This window comes from Geotrypetes seraphini, chromosome 3 (assembly GCF_902459505.1).
Source record: "Geotrypetes seraphini chromosome 3, aGeoSer1.1, whole genome shotgun sequence".
NCBI lineage: Eukaryota > Metazoa > Chordata > Amphibia > Gymnophiona > Dermophiidae > Geotrypetes > Geotrypetes seraphini.
In genome coordinates, this window is record NC_047086.1 from 171,116,411 (window position 1) to 171,132,618 (window position 16,208).

General features: G+C 43.6%; 1 protein-coding gene across 1 annotated transcript in view; it reads left to right on the top strand.

The window, feature by feature from the left end:
• Nucleotides 1-16,208, top strand: part of TBPL1 (TATA-box binding protein like 1) — an 80,686-nt gene that overhangs the window by 14,695 nt on the left and 49,783 nt on the right. Inside the window, exon 2 of the mRNA XM_033938271.1 lies at nucleotides 15,062-15,247. Coding sequence (XP_033794162.1) covers nucleotides 15,113-15,247 — 135 coding nt within the window. The 5' untranslated portion in view covers nucleotides 15,062-15,112. The remainder of the gene's footprint in view (nucleotides 1-15,061; nucleotides 15,248-16,208) is intronic.

A 16,208-nucleotide genomic window follows, 5' to 3' on the forward strand; every position in this document is an offset into this window, starting at 1 on the left:
ATGTTGGGACACAGAAGGAAGAGGGGGAACACAAGCTTAAGACAAAGTCTGTAAGGAAGGAGGGAGGGGGCACAAACTTGGAATACAGAAGGAAGGGAGGGAAGGGGCATGAACTTGGGACATAGGATGGAAGGATAGAAGGAAAGAGATACTGAGGTGGAGGAGGGAATAGAAAGGGAAAATTGTTGAGCATGGGTGTGAGGGAAAGAGATGGTGTACATGGGGAAAGGAAGAAAGAGGAGAATGTTAGGCATAGGAAGAGAATTGTTGGACATGGTGGGAGAGGAGTAAGGTAGAGAGAGATGAGAGGGAGAAATGTTGGATGTGGTGGTGGAGAGGAAACAGTGGGACAGATGCAAGAGGGAAGAATTTTGGACCTGGTGGTGAAGGGAATGGAGGAAGAGAGGTTCTGGAGAGGGGTAATAGAAGGAGAAATGTTGGGCATGGGGCTAGTGGTTAGAGGCAAAAGATGCTGTGCACAGTCCGGGGAGGATGAGAGAGGGAGAAATGTTGGATGTGGCAGTAGAAGGAGTTTGAGCAATATACCCTGGATCCCTCTATCTTTCTTTCCTCACTCCCTTTGCAGCAAGGGAAGGAATGAGAGAGAGATGGTGGACGTTGCACATGGGGCTGGAGGAGAGAGGAAGAAATGCTGTGCAAGGTGGGGAGGGGTAAAAGAGTGTGCTTTGTGTAGTTTAATTTTGTGGTTACCATTATGTATTATTAATAAGATTATATTGTGTGTATGTGAAAAATGAATGGAAGAAATGGCATTTACAATTAGTACTATTATTAGTATGGTGGCTGGGTTTGGGGTGGAGCCTGGGCAATTTTTTTGGGGCCCCCCAAACAAAAAAGCATTCCACTGACTATGGATGTTGGACCTAGTGTGGGAAGAGAGATGGTAGACCTGCTGGGAGGAAGGGGGACGAATGACTACATCCCAGAAATTTTGGCATAATTTTGCATTTTCAATTTTAAAAATCCTTATCTCCAAGATGCAAACCAAGCTATTTTCTACACGTAGCTATTTAAGTTTTTGCATAAAGGCCTCTTATATTAGCTTTTTCACTCCTTTATATTCATATGACACGTTCACCATTTTCTAAGTTTTCTCTCTCTCTTTTTTTTTTTTTGCACTCAGCATCTTGAACGTCCCTGTTTACTAAGTAGACATACAAATTTTGGTTAGAAATGATTCACAATTACTATCCTACCAAGAACTAAACAAGCTTTAAATAACTTTACAGTAACTTCAAATCCTGGGGGGAAAAATACCACTGTACCTGCACAGTTTTTTTTTCCAGTGACAAATTGCTAAATATAAAATAATATCAAAACATATCCACAAATGAATTTTGGCCCTTTGTCAACTAGTAGGCAGTCATATCAATCATGAGTTATATGTCACTCACACCCCTATAATGTAAAAGTCCAGACCAGTCCACCTGACTTCTACTACTGGCAACCCCCTCGCACGATGAAATCACGTACACGAGCTCCCGGAAAGATTCCTTGTTCACTACGATGTAGGTGTGGCATGGCAGGATGTCGTCCATGGTGCTCACGGGGTGGCCCTCGCGCGGCGTAAAGATCTGCAGCACCGACCCCTGCGGCACGGGCATGTGCCTAGTCAACTCTGACAGGAGGGCGTCAAAAGTGGGCACATGCTTGCCATTGATCACCAATTTCCTGCCAACGAAGAAAGGGTCCCTGTTACGGTAGAAGACCACCGATCTGGCCTGGATTAACAGCATCAGGTAGCCATTGTATACTTCATCCTGCGATAACCTGGACATGATGATGATTCGGAGAACGGGAGAGGGGGAATCGGTGATGAACTGGTATCAAAAAGGTGGTGACCACACTTTAAGCAGCGAGGTTGCGAAGGACAGCGTGGAAGAGAGTGCGAGGTCCGATTTGTTCAGTGTCCTGTCCTGCACCATAGGCATCCTGCACTGCGGTGAAGTTTCCAAGCGAGCAAAGGGGATGCTTCCCTTGTGCCGTGACTTTTTTGCCTCATTAGGCATAGGTCAGCGACAGAGGGAAGCTTACAACTTGCTTCGGGCCTTCCTCGTTGCCAGATCCTGCCTTCATGGAAACAGAAAGTAGGCAGGACCCGGCAGCGAAGAAGGCCTGAAGCAAGTTGTAAGCTTCTATCCGTCATTGACCAGTCTCCTGCCTTAGCCTGTAGCGAACTCATGCTTCGGGGCTCTAAGGTGTGTGTGCCGGCTTCCTTTCTCTTCAAGTTTCAAGTTTATTAGGATTTTATATACCGCCTATCAAGGTTATCTAAGCGGTTTTTACAATCAGGTACTCAAGCATTTTCCCTCTCTGTCCCGGTGGGCTCACAATCTATCTAACGTACCTAGGGCTATGGAGGATTAAGTGACTTGCCCAGGGTCACAAGGAGCAGTGCAGGGTTTGAACTCACAACCCCAGGGTGCTGAGGCTGTAGATCCAACAACTGCCCCACACTCTCTTCTCCCCCCCCCCCCCCAATATAACTTCTGGTTTCGGAGGGAAGAGAAGGGAAGCCGGCACGCACACCTTAGAGCCCCGAAGCATGAGTTTGCATCTCCAAGCCGGTGAGAGATGTTTTTTTGAGGGGACTTTTCTATGTTGAGCGGCAGCAGCAGCAGGATTCCCGATAGATGACAGCCGGGTGGTCATCTAAATTAGCCGGGCGGAGCGCCCGGCTAAAAGGCCCTGGGGAGAACACTGCTCACCGATGACACCTAGTTCCTTTTCCTGGGCATTGACTCCTAACATAAAACCCAGGATCAGGTTCCTCTTTCCCACATGCATCATTTTGCACTTGTTCATATTAAATATCATTTGTCATTTTGATGGCCGGTCTTCCAGTCTTGCGAGGTCCTCTTGCAATTTTTCAGAATCCTCTTGCAATTTAAGAACTTTGAACTAGAGCATGACAGGGATAAATTTTTCCCTATCCACGTGGGAAAATCATTTTCCCATACCGGAGAGTTCTTTTCCTGTCCCTGCCCCATTCCTGCAGACTCTGTCCTCATCTGCACAAGCCTCAAACACTTTAAAATCATAAGTATTCGAGGCTTGTATGGTTAAGGCAGAGCTTACAGGAAAGGGACAGCAACAAAATTTGCAGGGATGGGATGAAGAAATTGAGTTCCTAAGGGGACGGGGAAAATTTTGTCCTTGTGTCATTCTCTACTTTGAACACCTTTGTGTCCTCAGCAAATTTAGGCCCGCTTTTATGAAGCCACGGTAGGCTTTTATATCACCGGCCACAGCGGTATTAGCTCCAATGCTCATAGGAATTTACATTTTATTTTAACTGTTTTAAATGAAATATGGATAATACTTAGCAAAATATTGTTTAAATTTTGACAAATAAACTTGCAATTTTTTCTAATTTTGTGTGCAGAATTTTGAATTTTTTTGCACAGAATTTTGCCAGGCTTAAACAGAGAGATAGAAAGGGGTGAGAGGAAGAAATCTTGCATATGGTAGAGGGGAGGGAGATGTGCATAGATAAGAGAGAGAGAAATGTTGGACATAGGGTGGAGGGCAGGGAGAGATGGTGCATGGGGAAAGAGAAAGAAATGTTGCACATGATAATGGAGGGGAGGAAGGGAGAGATGCTGTGTGAAGGAGAATAGAGAGGTTTGACCCAGAGCACAAGGCAGAGAGAAAGATGGTAGACAGTGGGAAAGAAATGTTGGCTATAGCAATGGAAGGGAAGGTACAGAGACGAAAGATGAATGGTGAGCACGGAGAAAGAAGAAAATGTCAAATGGGCAGAAGACCTTAGCAAGAGAGTTAACAGATGACAAACATACCAGAGCCTGGGACCAACATGATTTGAATAATATGACCAGACAACAAAAGGTTGAAAAAATAATTTAATTTTCAATTTTGTGATTACAATATGCCAGATTTGAAATATGTATCCTGCCAGAGCATGAGCTAGGACCTAACAGAGAGAGGAAAAGTCTCTTTTTTTGTTTTGTTTACACCATAGCACCGGTGTGGGTTTGGAGAGGACAAAGGGGGGTGGGGTGGGTGAAGAGGCTACAAAAATAAACCCGGCAGGCTGTTTAAAAAAAAAAAAAAAAAATCTCAACTGGGTAAGAAAAGTGAATCAAATCGAAAAATCAATTCAATAGGTCAAATTGAATCAAAAATTTTTGCCCTGAATCGGGCAACACTAGTGTGGAGTCATTTACCTATAGAGATGACATTACTGTTTTTTTCTCCACTCCAAAGGCTGATTCAGATATTTAAATAAGGCATAAATGTTGTGGAAAGGTGGGAAGTAGCCATCAGTTATCCTATATAATAAAATGCTAAGCGCATGCGCACTTAGAGTTTTGTGTTCCCTGCCGCTGTGGTGTGTGATCCGTGGCCATGTTCCATTTTAGAACCCGGCAGCAGGGAACATTCTGGCCTGCCCTCACTCACCATTTGGAAGCCAGGCAAGCTCTCTCCCTGCCCACGTCCTCGACAGGGAACACACCTCCCGCCCTCATTCACCGCTGCCGTTGATCCTCCTCTTCAGAGCAGCCTGTCCCGCCCTCACTCACCACTGCTGCCGCCGCCAATCCTCTTTAGAGCAGCCTGCGATGGTGGCCGGCTTTAAAGAACCTCGCAGGCCGCTCTCCAACCACAGTAGCACGTTCCCTCTGACGCACGGGATTGCGTCAGAGGGAACGTGCTACCGAGTTGGAGAGCGGCCTGCGAGGTTCGCTAAAGCCGGCCACCACGATCGCAGGCTGCTTTGAAGAGGAGCAGGCCAGAAGACGCCGGGATGGAGGGAGAGTAAGAAGCGGATCAATACCGGGGGCCAGGGGGAGAGGGAAAGGGAAAGGGGGCTGCTTTGGGGGGAGGGGTGTGCTGGGGGGGGAGACAGAAGGGGCCATGGAGAGATAGGGAGAGGGAAAGGGGGCTGCTCTGAGGGGGAGGTGTGCTGGGGACAGACAGCTTTGCTCGGGGGGGGGGGGGGGGGAAGACAGAAGGACGCAGACAGTGGCCAAGGAGAGAGAGATAAAGAAACACAGACAGACAGACACATCTATTCTAGCACCCGTTAATGTAACGGGCTTAAAGACTAGTGTTTAAATAAAAGTAAAACAAAATTTCTTCAGATTAGCTCTACTCAAGTGCAAAGTATTGATCTCTATTAGAGTTTGATCCTGATTATACATGGGATACATGGAACAATTCCTCCGAACTCGTCTTTGAAACCATAACAAACGCCTTCCTCAAATTTCAAAGATTATTGATCATCGGAGACATCAGTCTCCATCTTGACGATGTCACCAGCAAGGATGCAATTGAATTTAATAGCTTCCTCTCCTCTTTAGGCTTTCACCCCACCACACTCTCCCCAACCCACGAAAAAGGCCACACACTAGACCTCATCAATTTTCTAGATCTCACTACCCACAAAACCTCAACCGACGACATTCGCTGGGAAATCATCCCCTGGTCCAACCACTTCCTAGGGGCTTTCTGTCTCCCAATCTTCATGTCACATTTTGGGCCCCCATCTCGCACCTCAAATTCTATTACCTTCCGGAAAAAAAATCTCGAACAATCTGTTCTGGACCAATTTTCTTGACAAATTTTCCCCCATCCCTAAACCAGCAGAACCAGAAACTAACTGGCAAAACTGGGTCGCCCTCTCCGAGTCCACCTTCCATTCCCTCGCCCCTCTCTCCACTAAAACCATCTCCTATTCCCGTAAGGCCCCTTGGTACCTCCCATACCACAGAGAACTGAAACAGAAATGCCAAGCTCTGGAACGAAAATGGAAAAAATCTAAATTCCCTACAGACAGACATTCCTGGAGGGTCAATACTAAATTCTTCAATACTGTTCTAAAAAAAGCAAGGAAAAACTTCTACGGTGACAAAATCTCCAAATCCAACAATCAGAGTAGCACATTATTTAACATCTGGCGTTCCTTAACCTCCAAAAATGACTCCATCCTCCCCTCCTCCCCCTCAGCCGAAAGCCGATTCTCTAGCAAAGTTCTTCAGCGATAAGGTCTCCACCTTGAGGCGCTCCTTCCCACCTGCAATCTCCTACAAATCTTTGATTCCAATCGACCCCAACCCTATCCCAATAGACTCTTACCCCATCCCAGCCAACAGATCCTGGTCTTCCTTCGAACTAGTTTCTGAATCCTTGTTCCATAATCTCTGCCTCAAATTGAAATCCTGCAACTGTACCTTGGATCCATTCCCCACCTACCTTTACGAGAACACTCCCCCTCAGGCCATCTCATCTCTTACCATTCTCATAAATTCCGCCCTCCGTTCGAGTCTATTCTCCCCAGAAATGGGCAATATCTCCTTAACCCCACTACTGAAAAAAACCTGATCTAGACCTCTCCACACCATCCAGCTACTGTCCAATAGCAAACATTCCTCTCCTTACCAAGATGCTAGAATCCATCATATCCACTCAACTATCTTCCTACCTTGAAAAATTCACCATTCTTCTACCCTACCAATACGGCTTCTGTCCCAACTTCAGCACCAAATCCCTTCTGACCTCCTTAATCTCAAAAGTTCAACATCTCCATTCTCGCAACAAGTTCGCCGTCCTTCTTCAATTCGACCTCTCTGCAGCTTTTGATGTCGTCCATCATGATATCCTAATTTACTAACTCACCGAGATAGGCATTAACTTCACAATCCTTGACTGGTTCTCGAAGTTCTTACGCTCCCGCTCCTTCACAGTCAACATGAAGGGCACTTCTTCCTCCCCCTGAAACCCGATATGTGGAGTCCCACAAGGCTCACCTCTCTCTCCTATCCTCTTCAACATTTACATGTCCTCCCTTAAACTCCTCCATCTCTCCCCACTTGAAACACTTTACACTTACGCAGATGACATCTTTGTTCTCCTTGAGACCGACCGGAACCTCACCAACCTCTCTGCGAACATATCCTCATGTATATCGAACCTTCAATCCTGGGCCTACACTGTGCAGATGAAACTGAACGAATCCAAAATAAAACTTCTCTGGCTCGGCCCAAAACTGGACCAACTGCCCACCTCCATCCTACTGTCCTCTGGCCCCAACCTGCATCTTGAATACTTAAGTAAAATTCTGGGAGTCATCATTGACTCTACGCTTTCCTTCAACGATCACCTCAACTCCCTAATAAAAAAATGTTTCTTCAGCCTTCACATGCTGAGGAAAGTGAGAACCTGTTTCCATCAAAAACACTTTGCCGTCCTTGTCCAATCCACCATCCTTTCCAGACTGGACTATTGCAACTCTATCTACCTAAGCCTAACAAAGAAAAACCTTCAAAGACTCCAGCGGATTCAAAATGCCGCTGCTAAGCTTATCTTCGCAAAAAGCAAATTCAACCACGTCTCACCACTTTTGTCCAAGCTTCACTGGCTCCCGATAATCTCCAGAGTCCACTTCAAATGTGCCTGCCTTACTTTCAAGATCCTACATGGCATTCTCCCCCCTTTTATTCCTCTTTCTTGGAATTCCTCTAACCCCAATTCCACCAGATCTACCCAAAAACTGAAACTTTCCTTTCCCTCTCGAAAAGGCGTTTCCCTTGCAGGAAAACTAGGTTCTTCCCACCCTTTCAGAATCACTGAGCTCTGGAACAATCTTACCTCCCCTCTTAGGAATCTGAGCTTCCTCCAAATCTTCCGTAAACATCTGAAAACCGGGTTATTTTCAAAAATGTAACTCTTCCTCTCTCTGGTTACTCTGTCCTAAATTTTCTCTTCATTTTGTCTTTTCCTTTCACTGGAGTTCCTTTCTACCCTAACCCTTGTTAACCGTTTCGAGCTTTGCGAATGTAGAGATGATGCGGTATACATACCCAAAGTTTAGTTTAGTTTAGTCATCTTGTATTTTGTGAGTAGAAATAGATTGCTATTTTAGGGGTCCTTTTACTAAGGCGCACTAAATGCTAACACGCCCATAGAATATAATGGGTGCGTTAGCATTTAGCACGCGCTAATCTTTAGCGCACCTTAGTAAAAAGACCCCTTAGTATGAACAATCAGATTAATAAAGTAGTGGGGAATACTTTTTTGACCTCAAAGAAATTAAGAGCTGTTAAAACATTCTTTGAAGTTTAAACCTTCAAACTTTGTGCAGTCGCTAGTTCTTTCTCAAAAAAATTACACTAATATCATTTATATCAGCTGCACAAAGACTTAGAAGATGACATAGACTTCTGTTTGCAGAAAATGCCACCACCAGGCTGATTTCTTTTCAGCTTCTGTGTTCAAAGCTATTATATCTCTTTTTGAGCTCCTTTAACAAAGCCACAGTAGTTATTCCTTGCAACAAATGCACCAAAGCCCATTCAGTTCCTATGGGCTTCAGTGCATTTGCCGCAGGAGAATTGTTACCTTCTTTACTGGTTACCATTTAATTGTCTGATCTATTTTAAGCTTTGCATTTTTGTATTTAATGGGTCCTTTTATTAAGGGGTGCTAACCGATTTAGAGCGCACTAAATGCTAAGGCGCCCATAGAATATAATGGATGCCTTAGCATTTAGCATGTGCTAAATCGGTTAGCACGCCTTAATAAAAGGACCCCTCTGTCTTTAAATATAAGAAGTCGCCATACATTCTCAATTCCAGTGGCTTCAGGGAGACAAAAGGTTTTTATTAAATTTTCTGCCTATTTACACTGTTAAATTCCATAGGGTATGTACCAATAGCTTAGCTTATCATGCAGCATCTAGGTAGAATTCTCTTCCTTTATTTTTAAGACAAGAGTCTAATTATTTTACATTTTGCAAATTGGTATTGTATGCCGTATTGAACTTTAATTGGCAAATGTACAATCATTACATTACATGCAGGGTTCCTTTTACAAAGGTGCGTTAGGGCTTTAACATGCGGAATAGTGTGCGCTGAATTGCCCCGCACGCTAGACCTTAACGCCAGCATTGAGCTGGCGTTAGTTCTAGAAGCATAGCGTGGGTTTAGCGCGCTCTAAAATCCTGCGTGCGCTAAAAACGCTAGCACACTTTAGTAAAAGGAGCCCTAAAAGAAATTTAAAATCTGTAACATCTAGATCCTTTTAGCTAGACTGTGAAACTCCACAGGGCTCTGTTCTCTCTCCTATTCTATGTAATATCTACTTACCGTAAGTTCTAATGACTATTATAGGCCCCCCTTTTATCAAGCCACGTTAAGTTTTTTTATTGCCGGCCACTGCGGTAAAAGCTTCAGTGCTCTTAGGAATTCTAAGAGCATCAGAGCTTTTACCTTAGTGGCTGGCGAAACCCTAACATGGCTTGATAAAAGGGGGCCATAGTGTCTTATGGGGTGAGTGTCTACTGCTATGCAGATGACACACTTTTAGTAACCACAGTCTCCTCTGTATCCCCAGATCTCTCTAAATTTCTGACTGGCTCAGAGATCATCACTTGATCTTAAACATCTCCAAATCTACAGCGTCATAATAGATTACAGATTTGTCCTTCTGTGAACAAGTTTCACTTAGCTTAAAAAAAGGGATTTTCTGTCACCTCAGTTCCTGGTATATCTATTTTATGAACCTGCTCTTCACATGCCTTGCTAATTTCACATATTTATTACAAAAATGTTATATATGCAGGCAGGCACATACAACATACAGCACAACATTCTACAGGCATAAGGAATGGCTAAAGAGCTCCATTAAGGAAGTAGATGTTCATAGTAATCTTTATGGGCTATTATAAAAAACTTCCATTCAAATTGGATACCAATGGACCTGTTTGAACAGGGTAATAATATGATCATATTTGCATACACAGAAACATAGAAAAATGAAAGCAGTTATAGACCATATTGCCTATCTAGTCTTCCTTACCATGCCACTCACTATTCCCTCCTCTCCGTTAACTTGGGACAAGTACATTGGATCTCTGTCTTGAATTCATATGCATTTCCAAAAGCTGAATTGCTGCATTTTGTAATGTCACATTTTAGGAAATGTATGTAAATGTGATATAGCAGGTCCACTGGTTACCTATCCAATTTAGAATTGAATTCAAGTTTTTGATTATAACCCATAATGTTTATTATGAACATGTACCTCTTTATTGGAGCTCTTTAGCCATTCCTTATGTGCCTGCTAAAGTTTCAAGTTTATTTAAATTTTAATATACCGACCATTGATGTGCACCTGGCAGGTTTACAAAGCTAAAAATTTTAAAATAAATTTTGTAAGGGGGATAGGAGGAGAAAATGTGAACATTAAATAGGCAAATTACGATTGCGAACATGAGTTTGAGGGTGAAAAGGGAGGAAAAGTTAATAATTATATCATTAAAGCAAATTAATTAAGGGGAAGGGGGTGGGGGTGGAATAAAACACCAGGAAATGGGATTGCTTTTTAAAAGCAGTTCGTTTAATATACTGCTATGCTGTTGGAAAAGGAAATATTTAGATCAGGGGTGCCCAACACGTCGATCGCGATCAACCAGTAGTTCAGGAAGGCAACGCGAGTCGATCGCGGAGCTCATCCCGGGCTCTGTGATCGACTCGTGTTGCCGTCCTGATCTACCGGGCCGATCAGCCTTCCTCTCCAGTGTTCTCTCTAGGGCCTTTTAGCTGCTGCCGCTGCTGAACATTAAAAAAAAACAAAAAAAACCGGCTTGGAGATTTCAGCCCATAGCAACTTATGCTCCGTGGCTCTAACGTGTGCGTGCCGGCTTCCCTTCTCTTCCCTCCGAAACCGGAAGTTATGTCCGGGGGGTAAGAAGGGAAGCCGGCACGCACATGTTGAGAGCCCTGAAGCAAGCGTTCGCTATGGGCTAAGGCGGGAGACAGGTTAGTGAAGCATTTGCTCTTCTTGCTGCCGGGTCCTGCCTACTTTCTGTTTCCGCGAAGGCAGGACCCGACAGCACTTCCCCCAATAGGTCGATCGCGATCTTGGGCCAATCAGCCTGCCTCTCCCCGACGTCAGAATTGACATCGGGGAGAGGAATGCTGGTCGGCCGAAGCAGGGAAAGCTTGGGGCGGTGTCGGCTTTCGGGCCTGTTATTGGTGGCGGTTTGGGTCCTGGTCCCCGATGGCAGTGGCTTGGGGGAGGGCAGGGAGAAAGAAAGAAAAAGGGCAGGCAGGGAGACAGAAGGAAAGAAGAGACACAGAAAAAAAAGAAAGGGAGGCAGAGAGAAAGAAAGAGCAGGGAGAGAGGAAGGAAAAGTTGGGGGAGGGAACGAAGTCTGGAGGAGAGGAAGCATACAGGCTAAAAGAAGGGAAGAAAGATTGGATGCACAGTCAGAAGAAGAAAGTGCAACCAGAGACTCATGAAATCACCAGACAAGGTAGGAAAAATGATTTTATTTTAAATTTAGTGATCAAAATGTGTCTGAATTTATATCTGCTGTCTATATTTTACACTAAGGTCCCCTTTTACTTAACCGCAATAGAGTTTTTTTTAGCGCAGGGAGCCTATGAGCGTCGAGAGCAGCGCTGGACATTCAGCGCAGCTCCCTGCGCTCTAAAAACTGCTTTTGTGGTTTAGTAAAAAGGGAGGGGGGGATATTTGTCTATTTTTGTATGGTTGTTACTGAGGTGATAGTGCATAGAGTCATCTGCTTTGACCTCTTTGAAAAACCCTGGAATAGGAATGATAATTAACATTTTCTATGCGTACAGTGTGCGTTGTGGTTTTTTAAAATTTTATTGTTGGTAGATCATTTTGACTTGGTCATTTTAAAAGTAGCTCGCAAGCCCAAAAAGTGTGGGCACCCCTGATTTAGATGCTATGGGATGCGTCTTGGAATAAGAATGTTTATAGTTTAGTCTTGAATTTATCGAGTGAGTTTTCGTGGTGGAGTTGAGGTGGAATGGCGTTCCATAAAGTTGGAGCTACAATGGAAAAATTAGTATTTCTAGTGTAGTAGAATTCCTTGATAGAAGGTATGATCAATAAATTCTGATCAGCCGAATGATGGTCCCTCCAGTATCTAAGGCTTATTGGGAGAGCACAATTTTCTGGTTAGCTCCTACTTTGTGGTTATAGGCTTCTGGCATCAATATGAGCAGAGGGAAATCTAGAATGATTCAAGATTCTGCTGAAAACCCATTTTTTTCTCTGGGGTTTTGGTGATCAACCTGATGGGGAAGAAAGATCATACCTTTCCTATCCTTTTTTATTATTGGAGCTCTTTTCTTATAACCATTGTTTTTTTTAAATATACATTGTAAACCACCTTAATCTAGTAAAGCCAAGTGTTATATTAAATTTTAACAAAAGATATATATGCATATGTGTGTGCTACCAATGTATAGCTTATATATATATATATATATATATATAGGCAGGCCTGGGGATAGAGGATGATAGAAATGGGGCAGAGTTATGAGAGATTTGCATATCCATTTACTTTTACTTTCTGGGTTGGGGCTATTTTTATAAAAGCATACAGCCTAAGTGCCCTGTTTTATAAAAATTTTCCTCCATGGCTCTTTTATCCTACTTTAAAACAACTCTCAAGAATCCTATGAAATAGTTACAGCACTGTTCAGCCTCCATCCTTTACACCTCACTTCCTCTGTGTACCAAGCCTCTTTTTTTAATATGTTCTGTTTTGCGGTCTCTCCCCCCCCCCCCCCCCCCCCCCCACACACACACACACTTTCTTTCAGCCTCTAAGTCTCTTCCTTTCTTGTGGCCTATCCCCTCCTCCACCTCCCCACACTGGTTTCCTCGGTGACACTTTTCAGTAGGTGGTATAGGAATGACCCAGTAACAGTTTTTGTTTCTTTAGTGGCTCAATTTTGTTCTTTTGGCAATTCTGTTGGGGCTACTTGCATTTAGTAAGATTACAAGCACGATTCTTTGGAATCCTTTCAGAATACACATTCTCTGAAGCTGTATTTATTTATTTAAAAAAAAAAAAAAACTTATAACCTGCTTAAACCTAAGTGGTTTCCAAAATGCATACAAATTCATAATTTAACAAATAAAATATTAAAATAAACATTAAAAAACTAGGGCAAGATTCACTAAGCAAACTGATTGTTGTACCGATCGGTTTGCGACCTGATTTTCCTCCCACCCGATCCACTAACCTCTGTGCCGATCCGATTCCGATCCCGATCCGTGCATGCAAATGAGGGGAAACGGCATGCAAAATAGGCAGGGACAGGATTCACTAAACAAATCTGGGACACCGACTGGTCTGGCCGATCAACAGAAGAAGCAACTGCTGAGGACCAGTCGCACATGTCCCTGCCGACTCTCCTGCTCCATTGATGCCTTGCTCTCTGTCCCGATCTTCCAGCCCTGCTCTCTGCCCCGACTCTCCTGGCCCGATCTCTGCTCTGAATCACTTGCCCCAACTCTCCTGCTTTGAATTCATGTTGCTTCTGGAGACTGCAAATGCTAGCTTATGAAAAAGAATTCCTAATTTAAAGCACTTATAATAAGCAGAGTACATTACATGAGTCAAGGTAGCTTATCTGTATTCCTAGCTTAAGATGATATTTTTGTTTGATCAATAAGAAATTCTGAAGGTTACTCCTTCAGTTTAATGATTTCTCAATGTATAACACTGCTTTTCTTAATAGCATTATGTACATTTTCTGCATATTCTCCCAGAGCACAAGTAGAGGAACAAATTGTACAGTCCTCTATCATAGCCTACACCCAGAGTGCATGCTAAACTAAACTAAACCTTAGGTTTGTATACCGCATCATCTCCACATTCGTAGAGCTCTGCACGGTTTACAGGAGATGGGATAGAAAGGAACTAACAATGAATGGTTAGAGGTCCAAGTATGAAGGGTTTTTAGAGGGCTTAGAGTGCCAGAGATGGAATAGGTATCAGATTTTTGAGAATAGCCAGGTCTTCAGATGATTGCGGAAAAGTTGGAGAGAGCTCAGGTTCCGAAGAGGGGAGGAAAGGTTGTTCCAGAGTTCGGTGATTCTGAAGGGGAGAGAGGTCCCTAGTTTTCCTGTATGGGAAATGTCTCTTAATGAGGGGAAGGATAGTTTAAATTTGTGGGTGGATCTGGTGGTATTAGGGTTAGAAGAGTTCCAAGAAAGAGGGATACAGAGAGGGAGGATGCTGTGTAGGATTTTGAAAGCTAGGCAGGCGCATTTAAAGTGAACCCTGGCGATTATCGGAAGCCAGTGAAGCTTGGACAGAAGCAGAGAGACGTGGTCAAATTTATTTTTTACAAAGATGAGCTTGGCCGCAGCATTCTGAATCCGCTGGAGTCTATGGCATGCTATACTCCTGCCCCGATCTCTGCCCCAACTCTCCTGCCCCGATCTCTGCTCTGATTCTCCTGCCCCGACTCGAACCCGTGATTTTAACCCGCGGGTTAAAACCACAGGCTCCTGAGTAAAAAGTAAAAAAACAAAACACGGACATCAAACGCATGCGCAGACCATCTACAGGCAAAGGAGATGGTTTGTGCATGCGTCTGGATCGCTGGAGAGTGATCCGTGAGGTTGGTGGGGGGCGTTTCTATGATCGCCCCCCATTTGAATATAGGCCCGTTGGGAATCACTCGGCCTGTGTCAGATCGGAGCGGACTGACTTGGCCAGGTTAGTGAATCTAGGTCATAGGCCCGGATTCTGTAACTGGTGCCATTGTCAGTGGCCGCTGATCATGTGTCAATCACAGTATGAAGGGAATCTGGGCTAATCTAATCTTGTTATGTTTCTTCACTAATGACCCAGTCTCCTTTCATATTGTGATACTGTATACCATACTCAGTCTTGAGAAAGTGCTGTCCATTTGATAAATATTAGGACTTCAAAGTCAGTCCTTTTCTTTGTTAGGTGGAGTGGGAGCATTTTACTAATTTGAATTGGAGCAGGTGGCTTTCTATGTAATTTTATTTCTTTCTTAGCATTTACGCTTGCTGTTTTGTATCTTTTTGTACTGCAGGCATTTTATTGTCTGTTTTTCACTGTTCTTGGCTCTTTGTACACAGCCAGAGTTCCAATGAATGCTAGTTCATTTGGTTGAGGACAGACTGTCCCTGACTCTGATTTCTTTGCAGGTCATTAATTTGCATAATAAAGACTAATGTGTGTATAATACGTATTTATCATTATCTTTGATAGGATATAATCTTCATGGTGTTTTGTGAAAGAAGCTGAGCATCAACCACCTCGATGGATGCAGACAGTGATGTGGCATTGGACATTTTAATCACAAATGTGGTCTGCGTTTTTCGAACAAGATGCCATTTGAATTTGCGGAAGATTGCGTTGGAGGGAGCAAATGTAATTTACAAGCATAATGTTGGTGTGAGTATTTCCTGAGTTAGGTAAAAACAGGCTGCCTGATCTGCAGGGGGTTCCAGTTAGAACCATTTGTGATGTAGTCATAGTTATCTGCTACACTACAGGAGTGAATCGCCATTCCTTGATGTCTGGCTGCTCCATTCTGAACAAGTGGGTGTTATCCCCTCTTACCAATAGTTGGAGGTAGAGAAATTTTTTTCCCCGTTGAACTCACCAGTATAATCTGCTAATGCTCAGGAAAATCTCTAGTATTTTTCTCTACCTCTAACAAATGGTAGTCCTCAGGAGAATCTGGTTTTCCCCTGCCCAGTACTTCTGCTTGGGCACATCCCACTTGTTCAGAACGGTGCAACCAGTCAACATGGAAGGTGAAATTATTTTACTTGATAATTTCCTTTCCTTTAGTCGGCTGCACTATTCTGCTCTTGGAAGACTAAGGCCCAGGGCTGTTAGGGTGCTCTGCTCTTTTCATTATAGTAAAAAAAAAGAGAGAGAGAGAGAGAGAAATTAATGATGATAGGAAATAATGAGGCAATCTTAGTAAATGCAGGGTAGTGAGTGGTTATGCTTGCTTGCTGATCATTGTAGCTGCAGTGGTTGATGGGGCAGATGAACTCAAAGAAATCTTGGTGAATCTGGAAGATGTACTGAGCTAAATCGCCAAGTTAAAAAGTGATAAATCGCCAGGACCGGATGATATACATCCAGGGTACTGAAAGAACTCAAACATGAAATTGCTGACCTGCTGTTAGTGATATATAACCTGTCGCTAAAATCGTCTGTAGTACCTGAAGATTGGAGGGTGGCCAATGTTTTTTAAAAAGGGCTCCAGGGGAGATCTGGGAAATTACAAACCGGTAAGCTTCACTTCGGTCCCGGGCAAAATGGTAGAAACGATTATAAAAAATAAAATTGTGGAATACGTAGACAAACATGATTTAATTAGACGGAGTCATCCGAGGCA